Raw genomic sequence first — 22,339 nt, forward strand, 5'->3', positions numbered from 1 at the left:
ATAAAGACTATTGGGCAGAAAATGTAAGCAAAGTGTTCCATGACACCCCACTTCATTCACTGTCTTGTAATTTTCAGTAAAACATCGGATAATCGGGTACCAACCTTGGAGTCATCTAATTCAAGCTTCTTCAGAGATTTTCTGACATAATCCAAAAAGGAAGCAGACTTGGAGTAAACTTTACCAACATGTTTATCACTGAAAGACAAAATTGAATCATCTTGTACTTTTTCCACCATAATATACACGTTTTATATTCAATCAACAGACATTTATTGAGTACTTATTAGGTGAAAGCATAAACTTCAGATTTGATCTAAATATAGTAATAGCTCAATTAAACAATTTTTATTATATATTATAAATTATTTTAAAATTGCTTTTGGTTATCTTTTTAAAATACAACAATGGAGATAAGTAATATGAGACAAAGCCATTTACATCTAATAGCTTATTCGAACAAAAATGTGATATTTTCTGGGAATAGTTGTCTTGTAGGAATTTCCATTCTGTTACAAAATACATTTGTAACTTACTGGTTCATACTCACAGTGGCCATTTCATTGCAACACCTGCAAATAGTGGCAAGAATTCAATACATATGGCAAGAACTTTTGCAATGCCTACAATCGATGAAGTCCCATATGCAGAATTTGGGCTTATTTGATCTTACTGTGTATGCCCTGAAGATCAGAGTGTGTGTGTGTGTGGGGGAGGGGATGGAATAATTAAGTTTCCTTATTTAAATGATACAATTCCAGAATGCAACCCCATATGCTTTGGGGTATAGTTTATGAAATATGATCTCCAAAACCCCTTAACAAGAGCTAATTTGGACTAGGAATTGTGTTGCATATTAGCACTCATACTTAATAACCAAGTCTTACCAATTACTCCTTTGTGCTATCTCTTGGATCCATTCCTTTCTACTCCCACTTCCACTATCCTAACGGGGGAATGCTTTTGTCATCTCATGCTTGGGTTATTTCTCCCAACTGGCCATGCAGCCTCTGGCCTATCCCTTCCCTTATCCATTCTGCATATCTGTGCAATATTTGTATCAGTTATCTAGATCAAGGTCTATGTGATAACACTCTATAATGTTAAATGTGAGTTGAAGAGCTTGAGTGACAAGTAAAGTTATTCTTTTTAAAACACAATATTCATGTTATTTCTCTGCTATTGTTTTTCATTGGTCTGGACAGAGTATGATGTTTAAACTCTTTATCCTCTTAGTTCAAGGTCTTTTAGAATTTGGGATTCACTAGCTTTTTAATTTTCTTTGTGACTACATTTATACATGAGACATCTACTCTGGTCAAACTAATCTACTCACTGTACCCTGCATATACTATATATGCTTGTATTCCTAACTATGGGTTTTTGTACCATGCTCTTTTCCCTGCTTTGCCTAGCTAAATCCTAGTTCACGGTCTGCGTCCTCTAGAACACCCTCCCTGACGACACCAGCCCACGGCCATCTTTTTTTCTGATTGCCTTGCACTGTGAGTTATCTTTTTATACTTAGTATCTCCTCAATCAGAAAGCTTCGTGATAGTAAAGGCTCAATCTTAGGTTTCTCCGTATTCTCCACCAGTGCCTAGCAAATAACATATAAACAAATCAAAGAATTGCTGAGTTTGGGAGGAGGATTCATTTGAAGTTAGAGGAACCAGGTTCAAATTCTAGCTCTGCTACTTGCTACATTGGTGACCTTGGCCAAGTTACTTAAACTCGCTGGGCTTCATTTCTCCCGTCTCTAAAATGTGGGGTGGGAGTAGATTACATGGTCTCTACTGTCCTTTCTAGAGCTAAACATAATCTTAAGGAGACATCTGAGAAGTCATCTTCTGAGTCACCATGTAACTCAATGTATGAATCCTTTGGTCATTTTGTCTCCTTTTGAACACTTTCAGTGATGGGAATCTCTTACTCTCTGAGGCAACCCAATCCAGTGATGGTCAGTTCTAATTTTTAGGAAGTTTTCTTATATTGAAATTTTGCCTCCTATCGATTAAAATTTTGTCCTTTAAATCCAAGACCCTCTTGTCCATAACAACAAACTATTTAAAGATAGTTATCATGATACCTTCTCTTCTCTGGGTTAAACATTTCTTGTTCCTTCAAAGCTCCTTATGTGACATGGTTTCATTTTTTTTCTCCTCTAAATGCACGCCAGATTGCCCAGGTCCTTCGTAAAGTGGTGAGTCCAGGACCAGACACAAGACTTCAGATGTAGTTTGAGTAGGGTAAGGTCCAGTGGGACTTGTATTACCCTTTCTCTGCACACTATAATTTTATTAATGTTCTTTAAGGTCAAATTAGTTTTTCCCCTATACCAGACTGCAGAAACTACAGAAGTTTTAGTTCAACTCCCAGTCCTTTTCCATATAATCAGTGTCATAACCACATCTCTATTCCATACTTACATGGATGATTTTTTTAAAAAAATCCAAGTATGCAACTTTCCATTTTTTCCTATTAAATTAATTTTATTAGCTTCAGAGTACCATGCCAAGTGGATGAAAGCTTTTTGGCATTTTCATTCTGTTATTTCATGCAAAAGTTCCCTACCCCTCCCAACTTCATTGTATCTCTAGATCTGATGAGCAACATTTTCTCTTCTCTTCTCTTCTCTATTATTTCTTAGCTATCTTACTTGTCACCCACTTCTTCAACACTCACCTAGCATTATACAATGTTATCTTACAGGTCTTCATCTAAGTAATTTGATACAGATATTACCCAGAACATTGTCACATTGAACAAATATCTGTCAATTCATTGTGTGATTCTAATTACACAAACAGTGAAGGCAAGAAGCATAATAGAGCAAGCCCTAAAATTGTTGTTGTTTAGCTGTTTTTCTGTTGTGTTTGGATCTTTGTGACCTCATTTGGGGTTTTTGTGGCAAAGGTAACGGAGTGGTTTGCCATTTCCTTCTCTAGCCACTTTACAGATGAGGAAACTGAGGCTAAAAGGGTTAACTCACTAGGTCAGAGACACACGTATCTGAACTGAGGACGATGAGTTTTCCTGACCCCAGGCCTGGTACTCTGGATACCATGTAGTTGCCACCAAATGAATGTAGATGCTGGGGACTGAATGTGGGACCTCAAAAATGCAAAGCATGTATTCTACCATTGGGGTACATTTTTGGCTTTAAAATTGTTATTGCCGTTCAGTTGTGTCCAACTCTTCACAACTCTGTAGACTATACTGTCTACAGAGTTTTCTCGGCAAAGATACTAGAGTGTTTTGCCATTTCCTTCTCTAGTGGACTAAGGTTAAGTGACTTGCCCAGGTTCACACAGCTAGTAAATGTCTAAGGCCATATTTGAACTCAGGTCTTCCTAACTCTAGTCCCAACACTCTATCCACTGCGGGCACCTGTACAAATCATTTAACCCTATTTGCCTCAGTTTCCGCATATGTAAAATGAGTTGGAGAAGGAAATGGCAAACCATTCCAGTACTTTTGCCAAAAAAACCCCAAACAGGGTCACAAAGTGTCAGATGTGACTAATTAACAAGAAACAGCCCTGATACTGCTTTTCTAATCCTCACCTTTGAGGTCTCATGTTGGATTTTGCTGACAAATGGTAAGAGATCAAAGTTTCTTTTTTGTGTGGTTCTCAGCTTGTCACCAGCTGTAAGTCAATGATTCTGGGGCTTTTGTTTTATAATATTAAACTGACAGAGAAGAGCTGACTCTTCACCTCATCTGGAAGTCTTTTCCAGTTAAATAATATCAATGAGACATAGGGTCTTAAAATAATTAATGAGCTCTGTAAGCTGAACTACTTTCAAAAAATCATGTGAATTATAAACTGAGGTGCTACTGACTCATTTGCAGGTTTATATTTTACATTTGTGGACAGAGGAAGAAAATTCAACTCAACCCGTTATGGGCAGAAGAGTATACAAGATCCTAGGGAAAATATAAAGACAGTCAACTTATGGTCTTCTTCTTTGTCGGTCTGATGGTAGAAAACACCTGAAAGGTAGTGTTTCAATATGAGAAAAATTTCCTAACTAATGAGTAACTAGGAAGAAAAACCTCATAACAAGTAACTAAAAAGGAACATTCCTAACTAATATAACTATTCCTAATAAGTAACCATAATACAAAAAAGATGATGCAAGAGAGCTATAAACAAAGGGCTATGCAAGGTCTGAGGAAGGAAATGTTAAGTTTTAAATGGGGGAAATCAGGAAATGCTCTATGGAGAAGGCAACATCTGAGCTAGATCTTAAAAGAAGGGGGAGGATTTCATTAGGTGGCCACGCAGGTTGGACTGACTTCCAGGGGAAGGAACAGTATGAGCAAAAACACAAAGGTGGGAAAGCATTTGAACATGTACTAGAGACACTGAGTGGTTCAGCTTGGCTGTTGGCAGATGCTATGGGTAGAGTAATGTGAAATATGCCCAGAAAAGAAGATGGTGTGAGAATGAAGAGAACCTTGAAGGAAGGACATGCTAAGCAGTTTGAAATTCAGTTGGCAAGTATTAGGGAATCATTGAAAGGTTATGAACAGAAAAAAGTTAATATGGTAATATTGTGAATGCTGGACTGTTGGAAAATATATTTTAAATTTTATTGTCCTCCCCTACCACTTTCTTCTGTTCAACTTAAAGCACAGTTTTTGTACTTAAAGTACAGACTTGGCCATTAATATGTGGCCAAAAGAAGTTAATATCCAGTGAGTATAATTATTATGTTGATTTAATTTGTTTGAAAGAATATAAAAACTGTTGATTCTCCCATTGGAATAAAATAATCTTCAGTAAACCTGACTGGATTTTTCTAGCATTTTAAGACATTGTGTATATGTTCTCCTCCAGTGATACATCCTGATAAACTATGGATTTAATTTGAGGTCCAATATCATATTCCTCATATAGTCTTTTTTTTTTCTAGACATATAAAGGCAACGCTGCATTTATTATGCTAATTTTTTCATCTGCCAGTTTTGTATGAAATAGCTTCTTAGGCAAGGAAAGCATGTTAGAGTCTTCAGATTTTCATTATGAATATTAGTTACTGGAGTTTTGACACTATGTTAGATGCAAGCAACACAAAGATAAAAACAAAACCATCTCTGCTTCTCTCTCTCTCTCTCTCTTTTTTTTTAGGCAATTGGGGTTAAGTGACTTGCCCAGGGTCACATAGCTAGTAAGTGTCGAGTGTTTGGTCTGAGGCTGGATTTGAACTCAGGTCCTCCTGACTTCAAGGCCAGTGTCCTATCCACTGTGCCACCTAGCTTCCCCACCATCTCTGCTTCTCAAGTAGCTTTCATCTTTCTATTGTATACAACATGCACACAGATAGGTAAATACAAGTTAATTTACGGAGGGAAGGAGAGAGCCTTAATGACTAAGGAGACCAGGAAAAGTTTCAAGGAGGAGATAGTACCTGAGATAAACCCTGAAGGAGATGAGGATTCAAAGAGGCAGAAATGAGAAGGGATAAAACACGTGCAAAGATGGAGGGAAACTGAATGCCACTTAGGAATAGAGTATGAAGGCCATTTTGGCCACAATGTACATGAGTGAAGGAAAAGTATATGAAACAAGTATGGGAAGGTAGGCTGGAGTCCAATTGTAAAGGACAATTGAAATTTACTTTGCAAGGGAGTAATACGGTCAATTGTGAAAAGATTATTTTGGAATATGTACAGGCTAGACCAGAGAGAAAGAGAGAGATTGGAAATAGGAAGACCAATTAAGAGTCTGTTGCAATAGTCCAGGCAAGAGATAATGAGGGCTTGAACTTAGTTGGTATCTGTGCCCATGAAGGGTAAGGGATGGATAGTTGAGATGCTGTGGGACTAGAATTGCCATGACTTGACAACTGACTGAATATGATGGGTAAAGGAAAAGAAAGAACAGAGGTTGACCTTGGGTTGTAAATCTGAGTGACTGGATGGATGGCAGTGCCTTCAACAGAAATGTAAAAGTTTGGAGGAGGGGCAGATTAGTGGCAAAACTAATCAATCTCATTTTGGACATGTTGAGCTTGAATTGCCTATAGGATGTCCAGGTAGAGATGTGCAGCAGGCTGTTTGTGATAGTTACTAACTAACTGTTCAACCTTTGGGAAATACCTTGATTTCTACGAGTTGGATCAAATGATCTCTAAAAGTCTCTTCTAGATCTAATGTTCAATGGATTCTTGGTGTTAGTTGAAAAGGTGGGCAACAAATGAGATAGCTAAGAAATACCTAAGGGACGAGAAGAGAGGCAAAGATGAAATGTTAGCAAACACCCACCTTACAGGAACAGGAAGAAGCCTGGATAGTAGTAATTAGGAATTAGTAACTTCAGACTAATTCTTGTGATGATTCTTCCATTAAATTCAAGAGATTTGAGTATAACTATCACACATTAATCTCTTTTAAAAATATTTGCACAATTATGATATATTTGTCATCACTTGAAATTTCCCTTTTTCTAAATCTTTAAGCTGAGAGGGCATGAAATTAATTTTACAATTCTCTTTCTTTTTATTATAGAGAAGTCAATGTAGGCTAAAAAAAAAATCCTAAAAATAAAGTTGAATGGTAACACCTAGGGACCTAGTTTATCACAGAGCTTTATGGATAACTATGTGCTGGGAATATTATGGCGGAAGGTCCTACTCAGGGCCAGGATGAACAAGCCAAGTATATTTCCTTGAGAAGTCATCAATTCTTGATGATTTCCCACTTGGTAGCTTCACCCACAGCAGTCTTTATCTCAAAGGCTGGTCTCTTTGTCAGGTCATTTCTGCCCTGATGAGGTAGGATGAAAATATACTGTAGCCAACTCTTAGTGTTGATTGAGGAGGCTGTTAAAAAGTTTCTTCTAATAAACATTAAAAGCACACTTATCTTTAATCAGCATTTCCAGTGTTTTAATTCAATTCAGTTAGCATTCCTTGAGCACCTACTCTGTGCTAAGCACTATGAAAAGTGCTGGGGATACATCCTACTGAGGTAAAATGACACAGACAGATAAGTATATCTGGCCCAAAAAAGGTTTTCAATTGCATTAAAAAAAATTTACATTGCAGATGTTCAATATTGAAGTTCTTTTGCCTTCTCTTAATCATTTCTTTTTTATATCACAAGTCTCAAGATGGGTCAATAAATTGTTTAAATTTCTTTTGTATGTTTTCATGATGTTTTTGCCACTTCTAGAAATTTTATCATTTCTTAGTTCTTGAGTACATGAATGTGGATTGAAGCATATTGCACATATGATCATTCTGTAGTTGCTCAAAACAAATGTTCTTAAATCTTTCACTTAGGAATGTTGACATTTATATCTACTTTAAAGTTCCTACAATATTTTAAATACATTGCTCTCACTTGATCTCGGAGATTATCTGGACCAACCCCTGTCTAAAGCATGCACTTTATAATATCCCTGAGAAATGATCATTCAAGACTTTGCTTGAAGATCTAAAGTGATGGAGAACTGAGTACTTTTTAGGACAGCCTTAACCATTTTTGACAGTACTGAGAGTAATGATGCTTTGCTCCAATTGGACACTTCATTCCAACTCTTTGATGGAGTGCCTAGAGGAAGGGAAGTCTGGGAAAAAGCTTTCTGTAATGTGGGAAAGACTTCCTCTATTACCATTTGACCATGATCCCTGGGAGGAGTGAGCAAAAACTGGATGGTCATAACCCTAACTGAATAGGAAGTAACTCAGAAAATTGCAAAAGAGTATAATGCAATCCTCCCAATCTCAAGGAGGAATTGGAGAATAAGCACAGGACATAGAGGGAGGAAGTTTTAAGTATGGCCTATTATATAAACCTAAGCAAAATCACAAGGGCAACTAGGTGGCACTAGGCTTGGATCATCTTTCCAAGTTCAAATCTGGCCTCAGACCCTTACTAGCTGTGTGGCCCTAGACAAGTGACTTAACCCTCATTGGCAAAATAAACTGGAAAAAGAAATGGTAAAGGGCCAAGAAAACCCCAAATGGGGTCATAAAGAGTCGAACACAATTGAAACAACTGAACAATGACAAAAGCAAGATCACTGGGGCCAGGTTGGAAGTGAAAGAAAAAAACTGATGGCTGGACATAACTCCTAGGGCTCCAAGAGGTAGACTGTAGTGATGTCCATCTCTACAACCCTTATTAATGCTCTGGTTATTAATGTTATTGGCTAGCCAGCAGAACCTAACATCATCTCTTCTTCCAAGGGATAAAGTGTGACTCTGTCGTTATCGGTGGTGGTGGTGTTTCTCTGTCTCTCTTCTCTATAGTAGAGAGAAAAGTATGTAGGATTACATGACTGCTAAACCCTCATATTTTGAAATATAGTGTCCTTCTGACAGAACAAAAGAAAAGTAAACAATCCCTGTCAATCTGGGTATCATTTATTGGTTACCCCAAACTTTCACCAAGCTATGCAAATGTTCATTTTTGAGTCATGTTCTCAAAAAAGGCATTTTCAGAAAGTTTGCGAATGACTGGCATTTCTGGTACAACAATGTAAAAAAGGAAAGAACACAAGGCAATAAAGAAGCAAAACTAATACCTGAGAATTTTGAGGAGGGTGGAATAGGCAAACACTATATACGAGGAAAAAGGAAAACCATAGTAACTTAAGGAAAGAAATTCAGTTTCTCTATTATCTCAAACTATTTTACAACAATTATTTTGTACCCTTTTTATGTACTCCTGGACATGAAATCTTTAAGACTATCAAAGTGGACTTAAACAGAGACTGTTTTGTCTCCGAGATCAAGTGAGAGCAATGTATTTAAAATATTGTAGGAACTTTAAAGTAGATATAAATGTCAGCATTCCTAAGTGAAAGATTTAAGAACATTTGTTTTGAGCAACTACACAATGATCATATGTGCAATATGCTTCAATCCACATTCATGTACTCAAGAACTAAGAAATGATAAAATTTCTAGAAGTGGCAAAAACATGAAAACATACAAAAGAAATTTAAACAATTTATTGACCCATCTTGAGACTTGTGATATAAAAAAGAGACTGGGTATAATGGATTCGCTAAAGATGATGGTATCCTTCATTTCAAGAAAGTAAGCATACAAAAAAAATTTCTTTCTCTTACACATTAGACACAATTTTCTTTCCCAAGGTTGGGTGTTCACAGGCTATGAGATTCCTTAATTGCCATATTTCTTTATCTAAAACACAAATGCCCTCATTTGGATGACTATTAGATAAAATGATGCTAAATTTCAATTATGATTAATAGAGAGAAATGGTAGGCTTAATTGCAGACACAGACTACACAACACTGACCTACTCCTAGCCTAAACAACTCCCCTATTTGACACTAGAGAGGCAGCTATTATCTACCAAAAATTAAGACTAATATTATAACAATGTCCAGATCTAAAGTCTTTGTTCTCTTTTGAATTATGAATTCTTAAAGAAAAGACTTAATCAGTTTCAGGGAGTGATTTTAATTCCCTGAGATTTAATCATTAGAGAGTTGAAAGAAGCTAAGCTAATAATGGAAATATCTTATTTATCACGATCAAATTAAGAGTGGGGAGGTCTTTTGATTACTTTAAACAAGAGAGAGATCTCTTTTGTTTACTGCAGACCAGACTGAATGGGAACAGTCTTAGTGGGAATAGTTTAGGAAAGATATTTATTGCAAGTGTACACTGGCATTAACATGACTATTTTTCTACTTGGTCAATCTAAAGCCCTAAATTTCTACTTTGTTCTCTGTTTTACTTTACTGCTAGAATTTATTCTGCTTCTGGTTTACAATTTCTATAAAATGTAAATTGGAAATTGCATGGGTCAGACAGTTGTCTGTTTGTCAAAGGGAATCCGTCCCTCAGAATCTCTCTCTAAACAGAAATGCTTGGATGTTAATAAATTGTTTCTGACAGATTTTGGCTACAAAGCTAAGTTTAGAGGGTTTTATTCCATATGCCTTTCAGATCATACATATCCTCGATAACGAATTGTTTTTCTGCTACTTGGTCCCTGGTGATATACTACTGCATATTATGTATATCAACCATGAAGCTCTTTGCACTTGAATTGGATATTATAACCACAATTACACTGTTTGTATTCATGGTTAATACAGTTAAAAGTTAAAACAGTCAATACTGTTTTATAATCACAAAAGAGCAATATAAAAAAGTATTGAACTATGTTGTTTAGATAGAAGTAGAAAAAAAAAATTGAATTCAGAAAAGGGAGAGTTTAGAGTGGACCACAAAGAAGAAAAGAGACGGAGAAACAGAATAAAAGTCATCCTCTCAGCTCAAGAAGGAGAGATAGTAGACCCTGCTGGCTAGTCATAACAGGCAGAGATTCAAAGGGAATTGCACATGCCACCTCTTGGAGCGCTGGGGGTCATGTCAAACCAGTAGCTTCACTCTTCTGGTAGTCAACTGGTCAAAGTGGTCTTACTTTATATACAGAGAAGACTTTATGAAGAGATGACTTGGAAGGTTGGATGGGACTTCTGGGAGTGAGAATAACAGTAATCGTGTTTATGATCACAGTGATTTTTACTTTCATATCTATTATGTCACATACTCTTCCAACAGTTGTTCTTTTTTAGAGATATAGAATTATGTTATCCAGCAAGTCAACAGCAGACGAGGACCCAGGGCTTTGGACCTCCTCAAGCCTGGGACTTGGTCTACTCAGCCACACTCCTACTGAAGGAGGAAGATGATACTCTACAAACAGCAGCTGTCCAACTGACAGCACTGAATCATTCCCTTCTGCTCCTCTATTTTAGTGGTATAAAAATCCAAGGGAAAAAAAAGATTATATACTGATAATGTATAATATCCCTTATCAATTCTCTTTCTTTATTAAATTTTGAAGCCCATTTAACTCATTATGGTCACAACAGCACTGCAACATAGGAAGGTAGTATCATTACGGTCTTCATTTTAGTGATGAAGAACTCAAGGGATAGCAGTTAAGAGACTACCTACATATTGCAGCAGTTGATGGCTCCTTTCACTGGATAATTTGATACCGTACAAGTTCATCTTTAATGATAATTTGTCTCCTGCATTTGTAATTTAATGGAATTGGATCAAAATTTTCTTACCATTCAGTGATGCCATAACATTCTTTAATAATCTCTTGAAGGACAGCACGATAGAACAAAGATTCAGTGGCCAGCTAAAAAAGAAAACCAAAATATATGTAGATGCTTACACAGTAGGAAAAACATGTTAGAAAAAAAAATAAAGACATGGAAAGAACGGGAAGATGGCAGCACGTTAGAACCTAAGAGGTATAATCCTGCACAAATATTCCAGTAAAGGAGTAATAAGGCAACACAAGGAACAACAACAACGTTCATGTAGTAAGGACTTAAGGATTAAGCCTATTTAGTAAAAGTGAGTATAATCCCAGAGCAGGGAAATGGAATACAGGACTTCCAAGAATTTCTGATGAAAAGGCCAGAACTGAGTAGAAACTGAAATACAAACACAGGAATATAAAGAAATAAAGAGGGAAAGACAAGGGCTAGAGAGGACCACAGAAAATAAAAGGGATAATTTTGGTTACAAAAAACTTTAAATGTTTTTGCATAAATAAAAACTAATGCAGTTAACAATGGAAAAGACAAAGTTAACTGGGGAAAAAAAAAACAAAACTCTGCCAAAAGTTTCTCTGATAAAAGTCTCATATGAGACTGCTTCCCAATTTCCTTTGGGTTTTGCCCATTAAAAGTCTCATATGAGAGATACATAAGGATAAGAACCATTCCCCATTCTACCAGATTGATACAATGATATGAAAAAAGCATTTTCAAAGGAAGAAATCCAAACTTTCAATAGCATATAAAAAATTGTTCCAAAAAATAATAGCATTTATATAGCACTTTAAGCTTTGCAAAACACTTTTCAGGTATTACTTCATTTTATCTTCACAACACTAGGAGGTAGGTGCTATTATTATCCATATTTTACAGATGAGGAAAATGAGATAGACAGAAGTTAAGTGACTTTCCCAGGGTCACAGAGCTATTCTATATCTGAGGCAAATCTGAACTCAGGTCTCCTTGACTCCAGCACTATCCATTTTGCCACCTAGCTTCCTTTATTGGGAATTAGTCAAGTGATTCTGAAGCAATTTGGAACTATGCTCAAAAGCTACTAAACTGTGCATATCCTTTGACCCAGCAATACCAGTACTAGGTCTATACACTACAAAGAGATAAAAGAAAGAGAAAAAAAAAGACCTTTATGTTCAAAAGTATTTATAGTAATTCATTTTACAGTGGAAAGAACCTCAAACTTAGAGGGGACCCCTCAAATGGGGAATGGGTAAACAAATTCTGGCATATGAATGTAATGGAATGTTATTGCACCATAAGAAATAAGAAGGTACTGTATGAACTGAGGCAGGATGAAATGAGCAGAACCATGAAACAATTTATTTACCAAAACAGTGCAAAGATAAACAACCTTGAAAGACAGAAGAACCTTGATCAAGGTAATAACTATGATTCTGGAGGGGACGGATGGTAGAGAGGAGATGGACTCAAGATGCAGAATGAAACATCCATTTTTGGACGTGGCCTATGTGGTAATTCAGTTTGACTATGAAGGAAGTAAGGAAGTGAGAAAGGAAGGAATTTCTATTTTTTAAATTAAAAAAATTTTTTTAATGTACCAAAAGAATCTGACATGGACAACTCTAAAAGTTACATGTTGTATTGATTATGTATTTTAAAAGAAAAGCAAGCTGTTCGTAATAGAGATCTGCAGTTTCATGTATGACACATTTTTTATTGCTCTGCGGTGTATATGAAAGTACTCATTTTAGTTGGTGTTTGCAAGTTCAGAAAAAAAAAAATTAATTACAACAACAAAAGACCAGAAAAGTTAGTATGTTACTAGCTGCTCCAAATATGATGATCCACAAATTAAGAACAATTTTTTAAAATAATTTTTCCATTCCAAAGTTGAAAAGGCCTTCTGTAGTTAGGACTCAAAGGAATTGTAATTGTGAGAGAAAATAAAGGAAACTATAAAAGATAAAGCAAGGAGTGAGACAAAACTAAAAAAGAAAAATCACGAGGAAACAAATAAACCAACAATGTTTTATGAGTGTCCTAAGGTTGTATGTGTGTATATACATACACACTCATATATATTTTGTTTCATATCATTCCCTTTTGCAGAGGAACATGGGCAAGCAACATGGTGTAATGGAACGATCAGTGGCCTTGGGGTTGGGAAGGGTCTTAGATCTGATCATTAGCTAGCAACGTGGCAAATGGTTGAGTCACTGAACCTCTCTGATGTTTAATTCTTCTTCTGGAATGACACTTGCACTGCCTTAGATGGGTCATGAGAAGAAAGCATTTTAAAATTACACAGCACTACCTAAAAGTGATGTATTGTCATGGGAAAGTGGCATATACAAAATTTCATACCTTTAAATGTGATATATTTACATATGAAAATAGAATGTAAACTGAATAAGTAATGTTATAAAGAAGGCACAGGGAAAGATCTTTTTTTCCCCTTCAAAATTCCTTCTGGGTTGAGGAATTGTAGTAAATTATATGTCAATGACTTGGTATCATATTTCCCTATATCTAAATGCTTAGATACAATAATCTTGTTTACATTAAACTAGGCTTGTCTGAAAAGAAAAATTCAGAAGTTTTAAGTCTGTAATTTTATTTGTGGTTAGGCAATGGTAGTGAAATTACACAGTAATGAAAAATGCAACATGAATATGCTTGGGAGTCTGATATGTAAAATGAACAAAAATCAGGCTTCTCATGGACACTCAGTAACCAACTTCTATTTCATTTTTATCCAATTTTTTTTCTCAAGAGGTGGCATGAAGTTAATAAAAAATTTACACTGTCCAGTACTGGGCCAAACCCTGCATATGTAATTTGGACTCTGCTATTTTACACAAAATATCCAGTTGGAATTTTTTCATCTGAAAAATGGATTACTAAATTATAGGTTCTTTTACCTCATTACTTTAGTCACCTATTGTTCTCATTTAGTGATACACAGATATCCTTAAAAATCCTTACATATGTCTACTGCTAAAAAAGCTAAATACTGCTAAAAGCAAAATTATTATAAATTCTGTGAAGAAAACACAATCACAAATTGTAGAACTGGGAGAGATCTGACAGGTAATTTAGTTCAACCTATACACAAATAAGAATCTTGCCTACCATATCCCCAGCCTCTGCCTGCAGGCTTTTATGTGTGAGGAGGATACCCATCCCCAGAGGTAGCCAGTTCCACTTCTAGGACAGTTCTAATTGCTGGAAAGCTTTTAATTATATTGAAATGAAATCTGCCCCTTCTGTGGCTTCCACTCACTGCTCCTAGTTTTGTTCTTGGGGGGTGGGGGTGGGTGGGATGGGGAAGAGCTAAGAGTGGAGAGCAGAACAAGTCTAACCCTTTTTCTTTATGATAATCCTTACTTGAATAAATCTTGAAGAATAAATATCCAAGGAAGCTAAAATGACCCCAACCTCAAGTCTTGTCCAGAACACACATGCTCAATTCATTTTAACCAGTCCTCACAGACCATGGTTTCCAGGCCTATCATTTTGCTTGCCCTATCGTTGACTTGTCCTCCCCAAAATTAGTCACCCAGACAACTGAGCACAATACTCCAAATGTGGTCTGATCTTGCTATATTAACAACTACCATTAAAATCTCTTCATCTTTTCCATATGCCATTCTTCTTTTGTTCTAAACTCCCTATGCAGTTGAGTTTGGGAGCCCAATTTTAGGACTTTACATTTGTTCCCATTAAATTTAATTACCAAAAAAGCTAGTCTGCTTTCCTAATAACAGCTAACTTGTTGAGATCTTTTCGGGTCCTGACTCTTTCGACAACCATGGTCGTCCCATGGTACTTACTGTAACCATAAGATCATAAAATTTATACTAGGTTTTTTCCCCAGTTAGTTGTTCTGATTTATGCTTTGAGTATGGGTATAACAGCCTCCAATAAGAAGGATTAATGGAAGTACTAAAATGTGGGTATAACAAAAAATTATCAGAAGAGTTCATACAGGTAAATTCCAGCATAACATTAAGGATCAGACAGTTATGCATATAATTCTTCTATTCAGTCAATAAACCATGTTTTTACTTAATCTGTATGCATATGCAAATTGGTAATCCAATAAAGAATTATCATTAACATCTGTCAAGACTTTTCCCCTCCAAAATACAACTTGAATTATATACACAGACTGCTTTTTTGTATGTTTTGGTTCTTCTTAAATTGTGATTACATAGATCGGGCAATACCAGTGAAGGAAGATTTTTAGATTAAGTTTCCAACATAAAGAAGAGAAGCAAAAGGTGAAATACCAATGTAAAATATAATAATTAAGATTGGTTTTTCTTAAATAAAAAAGGACATCAATTTACTTTTTTTTACACATATCCAATACCTTTATTTTTTTCTATTTTTTTAAAAAAAATTTTTATTTAAAGTTCTGAGTTCCAAATTCTATACATCCCTCATTCCCTCTCCTCTCTCCTCCTTGAGATAGTAAGCAATCAGATATATGTTGTACATGTGCAATTAGGTAAAACATTTCCATATTAGTCATTTTATACAAGAACACTCAAATATAAAAAAAGTGAAAAATAGCATGCTTCATTATATATTTAATAATATCAGTTATTTCTCTGGAGGCAGATAATATGCTTTATCATTAATCTTTTGGGATTGTTTTGGATAAAAGTCATTCACAGTTCTTCACTGAACAATATTGCTGTTACTGTGTACAACATTCTTCTGGTTCTGTTCACTTCACTATTCATCAGTTCATGTAGGTCTATCTAAAATTATCCTGCTTGTCATTTCTTATAGCATAATAATAATCCATTACAATTATATACCACAGCTTGTTTAGCCATTCCCTAATTAACGTGTATCCCTTTGATTTCTAATTCTTAGCTATCATAAAAAGAACTGCTATTAATATTTCTGTACAAATAGGTTTCCTTTTTTTGGGGGGGGGATGTCTTTGGGATACAGACCTAGAAGTGGTACTGCTGGATCAAAGGGTATGCATAGTTTAATAGCCCTTTGGGCATAGTTCCAAATTGCTCTCCAGGTATGGTTGAATCAGCTCACTGATAGTGCATTAGTGTCCCAGTTTTCACACATCCCCTCCAACATCCAATATTTTCATTGTGTGTCATATTAGGCAATCTGATATGTGTGAGGTGTTAACTCAGAGTTGTTTTAATTTGCATTTCTCTAATCAACAGTGTTTTAGAGCATTTTTTCATATGACTACAGATAGCTTTGGTTTCTCTGTCTGGAAATTGTTCATATTCTTTGATCATTTATCAATGGGGAATGACTTGTATTTTTATAAATTTGACTCAGTTTTCAATATATTTATAATAGCTCTTTCATGCCTCTTTTATGTGGGATAATTTACCCCATTCATTCTCCCCCTACCTCCTTCTTCCTGTGCAATTTTCTTTCTCACCCCTTTGTTTTGCTCTTTTTGGGGGGTGTCATCCCATCAAAGCCACCTTATATCCATACCCTCTGTCTACATATACTCCTTCTAATTGCTCTTATACTAATAGTCATTAAGAGTTACAAATATTATCTTGCCATATAGAAATATAAACAGTTTAACCTTATTGAATTTCCTATATTTTCTCTTTCTTGTATCTTTTTTACTTTTATATGTTTCCCTTGAGTCTTATATTTGGAGGCCAATTTTTTTATTCAGCTCTGTTCTTTTAATTGGAAATGCTCAAAAGCCTTCTATTTCGTTAAATGTCCATTTTCCCCCTGAAAGATTATATTCAATTTTGCTCAGTGGGTGACTCTTGGTTGTAATACTAACTCCTTTGCCTTCTGGAATATCATTCTCCAAGCCCTCCAGTTCTTTAATGTGAGAAGCTGCCAAATCCTGCGTAATCCTGACTGCAGCTCCACAATATTTGAATTGTTTCTTTTTGGCTGCTTGCAATACTTTCTCCTTGATCTGTGAGTTCAGGAATTTGACTATGATATTCCTGGAAGTTTTAATTTTGGGATCTCTTTCAGGCAGCGATAGGTGGATTTTTTCAATTTCTATTTTGCCCTTTGTTTCCACTAATTTGATAATTTCTTTGATAATCTTGATAATTTGATAATTTCTTGAAAGATGTTGTCTAGTTGTTCCCCCTCTCCCTGCCATTTTTTTTTAATTATGGCTTTCAGGTAGTACAATAATTCACATATTATCTCACCTGGATCTATTTTCTAGGTCAGTTGTTTTTCCAGTGAGAAATTTCACATTTTCTCCTTTTTTTTTTTTTTACTTTTTTACTTTTGTTTTATTGTATCTTGATGTCTCATAGAGTTATTAGTTCCCACTTCTTCAATTCTAATTTTTAAGGAATTATTTTCTTCAGTGAGCTCTTGTACTTCCTTTTCTACTTGGCCAATTCTATTTTTTAAGGAGTTATTTTCCATGGTAAGTTTTTTTAAATATCTTTTCCCATATTATTGACTCTTTTCTCATGATTCACTTGCATTACCCTCACGTTTTTTTCACAATTTTTCTTCTACTCCTCTAATTTGCTTTTTATAATTCTTTTTAAGTTTTTCCAGGAATTCTTTTGGGGCCTGAGACCAAATTGCATTTTTTTTTTGAGGCTTTCCATGTGGTCATTTTGATACTTTTGTCCTCTTTTAAGTTTATGCCTTCATCTTCTCTATCACCATAGTAATTTTCTATAGACAAGCTCTTTTTTTTTTTTGTTTGCTCATTTTTTTCTGCCTTAGTGACTTGGTGTTTTTATGTGAGAGCTGGGCTCTGATCCTGCACTATCCCAAGCTTTTTGTGCTGGGGCTCAGGGTCTTACTGCTGGCTTTCACTGAACTTCAGGGCTTAGCTGCTTGCTTTCTCTGGAGGGTAGGCTTGTCCATCGTATGGGGGTAGGGAGGTGGGGCCTCCTTGTTGGCCTCCCCTGGGTGTAAGGTTTAGCTGCTGGACTGCCCCAGGGATGGGGCCCTGCTGCTGGGTTGCAATGGAAACAAGATCTCTCTGCTACTAGGCCCCTAGGGTAGGGTCTTGATGTTGGCCAGCCCCAGGGTGGGGCTTCACTACTGGTCAGCAATGGGATCAAAGCCTAGATGGTGGCTAGAGCTAGGTATGGTGGAGCCCGGCTGTGCTGCACATAGACTGCTCACCTACCTTGTGGGCTGCTGGACTGCAGAGGGGCAGGGCCTCACCGTGGATTGCCCCAAGTGTGGAGCCTTAATGCAGGCTCCTTGCTGCTGCTCTTGGACCTGGCTCTCCTCCCACCCCAGGGAGACAGACCTTTCTTGTGGGCCTGGTAAGTTGCTTCCCTGTTCCTTAGATCAAATCTGAGGCATTTTTCTAGTTGTTTGGAGGGGAATTTGGGAGGACCTCAGAGGGTTCCTTCTTCACTCTGCCATCTTGGTACCAGAAATCTCCATCAATTTGCTTTTAAAGTGAGCTTAAAGAAAATCCTTATCCAGATATTATATAAAAAAAAAGGGAGCCATGGTACAGACATAAAAGACTAACCAACCTAAGACTTCTGAATTTCCTGATTATACTCTTAGAAACCAGTAGGTTCATCAACAGGTCAGAGATGATGAACACTCCAAAAGAAAAAAAATATCTTGGTCATCCACTGGGTTATAATAAACAATATCACTTACCCCTTGGCCGACTGCAACCCGTTCCAAAGCCTTTAAAAAGAAGAAATTAGACTGTGGTTATATTTAAACTTCTCTTACAAGATATTATAAACATACCATATAAAGGCTTGTGAAAATGACATTTAAAAAGATTAATTAGGTGATACATCATATACTTATACACTCAAAAGTGTTAGTACCATTGAGGCATATAAATCAACACACTTGAATTACTTGGTGCTTATTAATAAGGTATGTAGAGATGGGCACATTTTTATATGCCTGAACTTTTGAAGAAGTTTGAAAGTAAAAAGAAAGGAAATACTCTTGTGTTCCTTCTAGTATAACTGAAACTATTAAATATTTCAGTAGATATTATGGATACTTTTTTAAATAGTGTTTTATTATTTTCCAATTACATGTAAAGATGATTTTAACCATTCATTTTTTAAAAAAAAATTGGGGTTCCAGATTTTTCTCCCTCTCTACCTCCCCTCCCCCATCTAAAATGGTAACCAATTTGATATAGGTTATATATGTGCAATCATGTAAAATATTATTTCCATATTAGTCATGTTGTAAAAGAAGATATGGATACATTTTTCCAGTGTTTTTCAATGTTTTTCAATGTTTGCATTCTCCAAATCTTTGGATAAGCATTTAGTTTTATGTGATAGTAAACTAAAATCCACAGATTAAGCTGAAGAGCTCCATTTAAGATGAGATTTTTTTTTAATGACCCAAGATGATAAATAATTAGAACAGGAAATAAGAATTATGTTCTATCATTTGACACATTGCTGTCTATTATATTCAGAAAGTTTTCCCCACATAATAAAACATGTTTGCATGATATTTTCTGTCATTTCTACTAAACACCAATCACCTAAGAAATGAATATTTTTAAAGCTCTTTAGTATTCAATAGGAAACGACTGATCAATTTAAATTTGATTTCAAAACCAAATAAACTGCCAGTAATTTACATATTGCAGACACAGCCTCCTCCAGATATTTTCAAGATTACAATTGGATGAATTAAAATTGAAATGTATAGAATGTGGAGGGCAACCCTTCCTAGAAAGCTATAACATATTAACTTACATTTCTTTCTTCTCTACAATTTATCTTTTGCATGTAATACTTATCTACGTGCTACCTACAGTAATAATAACAGTAACAATGATAATCTTCATTAAATGATGATAACAATGTGTTTTTCTTTCTTTTTTTGGACTAAGAAAATACCTGTAAAATATGAGCACAATGGAAAGGGATGTTTTAAGGTTTTAAGAACTCAATAGTTCTCTAACTGAAAAAATGTTATCACTGCTTGGCATAAATATATGAAAACTGCTAATTCCAGTAATCAAAATACTATGTTAGAGGACAAGTTAGTTAAAAGATGCTTTACAAAGCAGCCTGTTGGGCTGGGCATGGTGGCATATACTGTATAGTCTCCAGTACGAAGAGGCTAAGGCTGGAACATAGCTTCAGTTTGAGAACTCTGAGCTGCTGCTGGACTAAAGTCAATGGAGTGTCTATGCTAAGTCTGATACCAATATGGTGAGCCCCAAGGAGCAAGGGAGTCACCAGGCTGTCTAAGGAGGGATGAACTGGTCCAGGCTAGAAATAGAGCAGGTCAAATCTTCTATGACAATTAGCCATAGTGTTGGGCCTGTGAGTGTCTGCTGCACTTCCAGACAGAGGGAGACCCAGTATCAAAAAACAAATAAACAGAAAATCCTTTTAAAATAGGCCCCAAAGCTTTTTTTCTATGACATTTTGATGGCAACCACTCAATGAGGACAAAGATATTAAACATGCATAACAAGCTGAGTACTTGCTGTATGTACAGTACCATACTGTGTGTTGTGATCTCTTCCTTAGTCTAGGCCTGCTCTACAAAAAAACTATACCAAAGTTGAAAATGCTCTAAAAGTCAAGGCTAATGATCAAAAAAACAAAACAAAACAAAACAAAGGCAGTACATCAGCAGTTATGAAGTACCTATGAGGGGTCGATTGCTATGTTAAATGCTGGGGGTATAAAGAAAGGCAAAGGAGCCCCAGCCTTCAAGGAGCTCACATTCCAATGGTAGGGGGGGTCCTTGAAAGCGAGAAATTTCAGATAATCATTCAAAAAGTGAATATGGCTACAGACAGTGCTGTGCTGGTAAACGTTTAACAACTGCTTCCTGAAAAAAAAAATGTATGCACGATACTTTAATCAGCATCATTAACTTTTTCTCTATCGTTTTCTTAGGTTTATACAATCAACACAACAAGAAATCAAGCCCTGACTTGGGGTTGATTTCCAAGGTGTAAATGCTCATGCTGAAAATTTAATAATTGGGTCTTTTTTTTTTTTTTTGGTGGGGCAATCATGGTTAAGTGACTTGCCCAGGGTCACACAGCTAGTGTCAAGTGTCTGAGGCTGGATTTGAACTCAGGTCCTCCTGACTCCAGGGCCTGTGCTCTATCCACTGCAAATAATTGGCTCTTGAATAAATAAGAGTTGGTTCCAGGACACCTCTGATTACAGATGACAATGGGAAAAGATGGTTTTCAAATTTTATTTATTGACATTATACTTTAAGTAAATTAATTGCTATTTTTAATATGAGCTGGGACCTTATTACAATCAGTATTTTGAAAGGAAGCTGAAAAGCATTTTTTGGGGGGTGGGATCTAATCTAAGTTCATAGGCAATATGGCTCCCAGTGAGAAACTTCTTCTTCAAATGTAGATCAGCAACTGTTCTGAAACTTAAAAGTCCTAAAGAGTTGCCTTGGGAATTGTGGTATCTTTAAGTGGCTTTCCCAAAGTTACCTTGGCAGTGTATACTTGAGGCATGGCTTAAAGCTAAATCTTTTCCATTCAAATCTACAATGCCACACTGTCTCTAGAAAACCAACATTACAGATGTTATAAGGACTAGACAATTGAAAGAGGTATTTCACAGACATTAAACCTTACTGTATGAAATAGGAAGCTGCAAATACTTTCTATTGAATTAGACTGGTTATTAGTTAAGAAAAGGTAGAGCTCACATAGAAATAAAAAACAAGGAATCACAGATTTCTTTTTAGGACTAGATGAAAGTTAGAAAAGTCAAACAGTCTACCTCTTTACATTCAGAAACATAATCAATATAAGACAAATGAAGATTTAAAAAAAATAAAATTCTACTTTTAATTCTTTTTTTATTTACTTATTTTTTATTCTTTAAAAAAACTTTCTTTAGAAAAAAGATTCTTTTATCTCAGTAATTTAGTCTCAATGTTTAATTACTCAGGAAGACCTTTATATCTAAACTAAATCCCTCATGCCACAGTTAACCCATTTTCTCTTGTCCCGTCTCAATAGCAAATAGAGTACAGCTGGTCACCATCTTCAGTTTAATAGCTGTTCATGTACTCAAAGACTATTGGCCCTTAATTGAATAACCTCAATTGTTTGAGACACTTCTCAAAGATTTTACTTCCAGCTTCTTGAATCATCTTTATGACTCTTGTATGAACTCTCTCCAAGTTCTTTACATTAGGATTTGGTTGTGGAGTGCAAATGAAAATTCAGTGTTTTTAGAAGGGTCTGACCAATTCTGACAGTAATTTAAGTTGGCCAGAAAGTCAGTCAACAACAACTTCTTCTCTAGGTGAACATGACAGAAT

At 35.8% G+C, this 22,339-nt stretch overlaps 1 protein-coding gene across 3 annotated transcripts in view; it reads right to left on the reverse strand.

Annotated features, from left to right (window-relative positions):
• The window catches only part of METTL25 (methyltransferase like 25), a 152,603-nt gene that overhangs the window by 15,707 nt on the left and 114,557 nt on the right, over positions 1 to 22,339 (reverse strand). For all 3 annotated transcript variants that reach the window (XM_027842514.1, XM_027842515.1, XM_027842516.1), the window contains 3 exons: positions 18,689 to 18,718; positions 11,078 to 11,151; positions 105 to 198 (listed from right to left, as the gene is read on the reverse strand). In XM_027842514.1, the coding sequence (XP_027698315.1) occupies positions 105 to 198; positions 11,078 to 11,151; positions 18,689 to 18,718 (198 nt within the window). The remainder of the gene's footprint in view (positions 1 to 104; positions 199 to 11,077; positions 11,152 to 18,688; positions 18,719 to 22,339) is intronic.

Source organism: Vombatus ursinus, unplaced genomic scaffold (genome assembly GCF_900497805.2).
Source record: "Vombatus ursinus unplaced genomic scaffold, bare-nosed wombat genome assembly UNPS02014874.1, whole genome shotgun sequence".
Lineage (NCBI taxonomy): Eukaryota > Metazoa > Chordata > Mammalia > Diprotodontia > Vombatidae > Vombatus > Vombatus ursinus.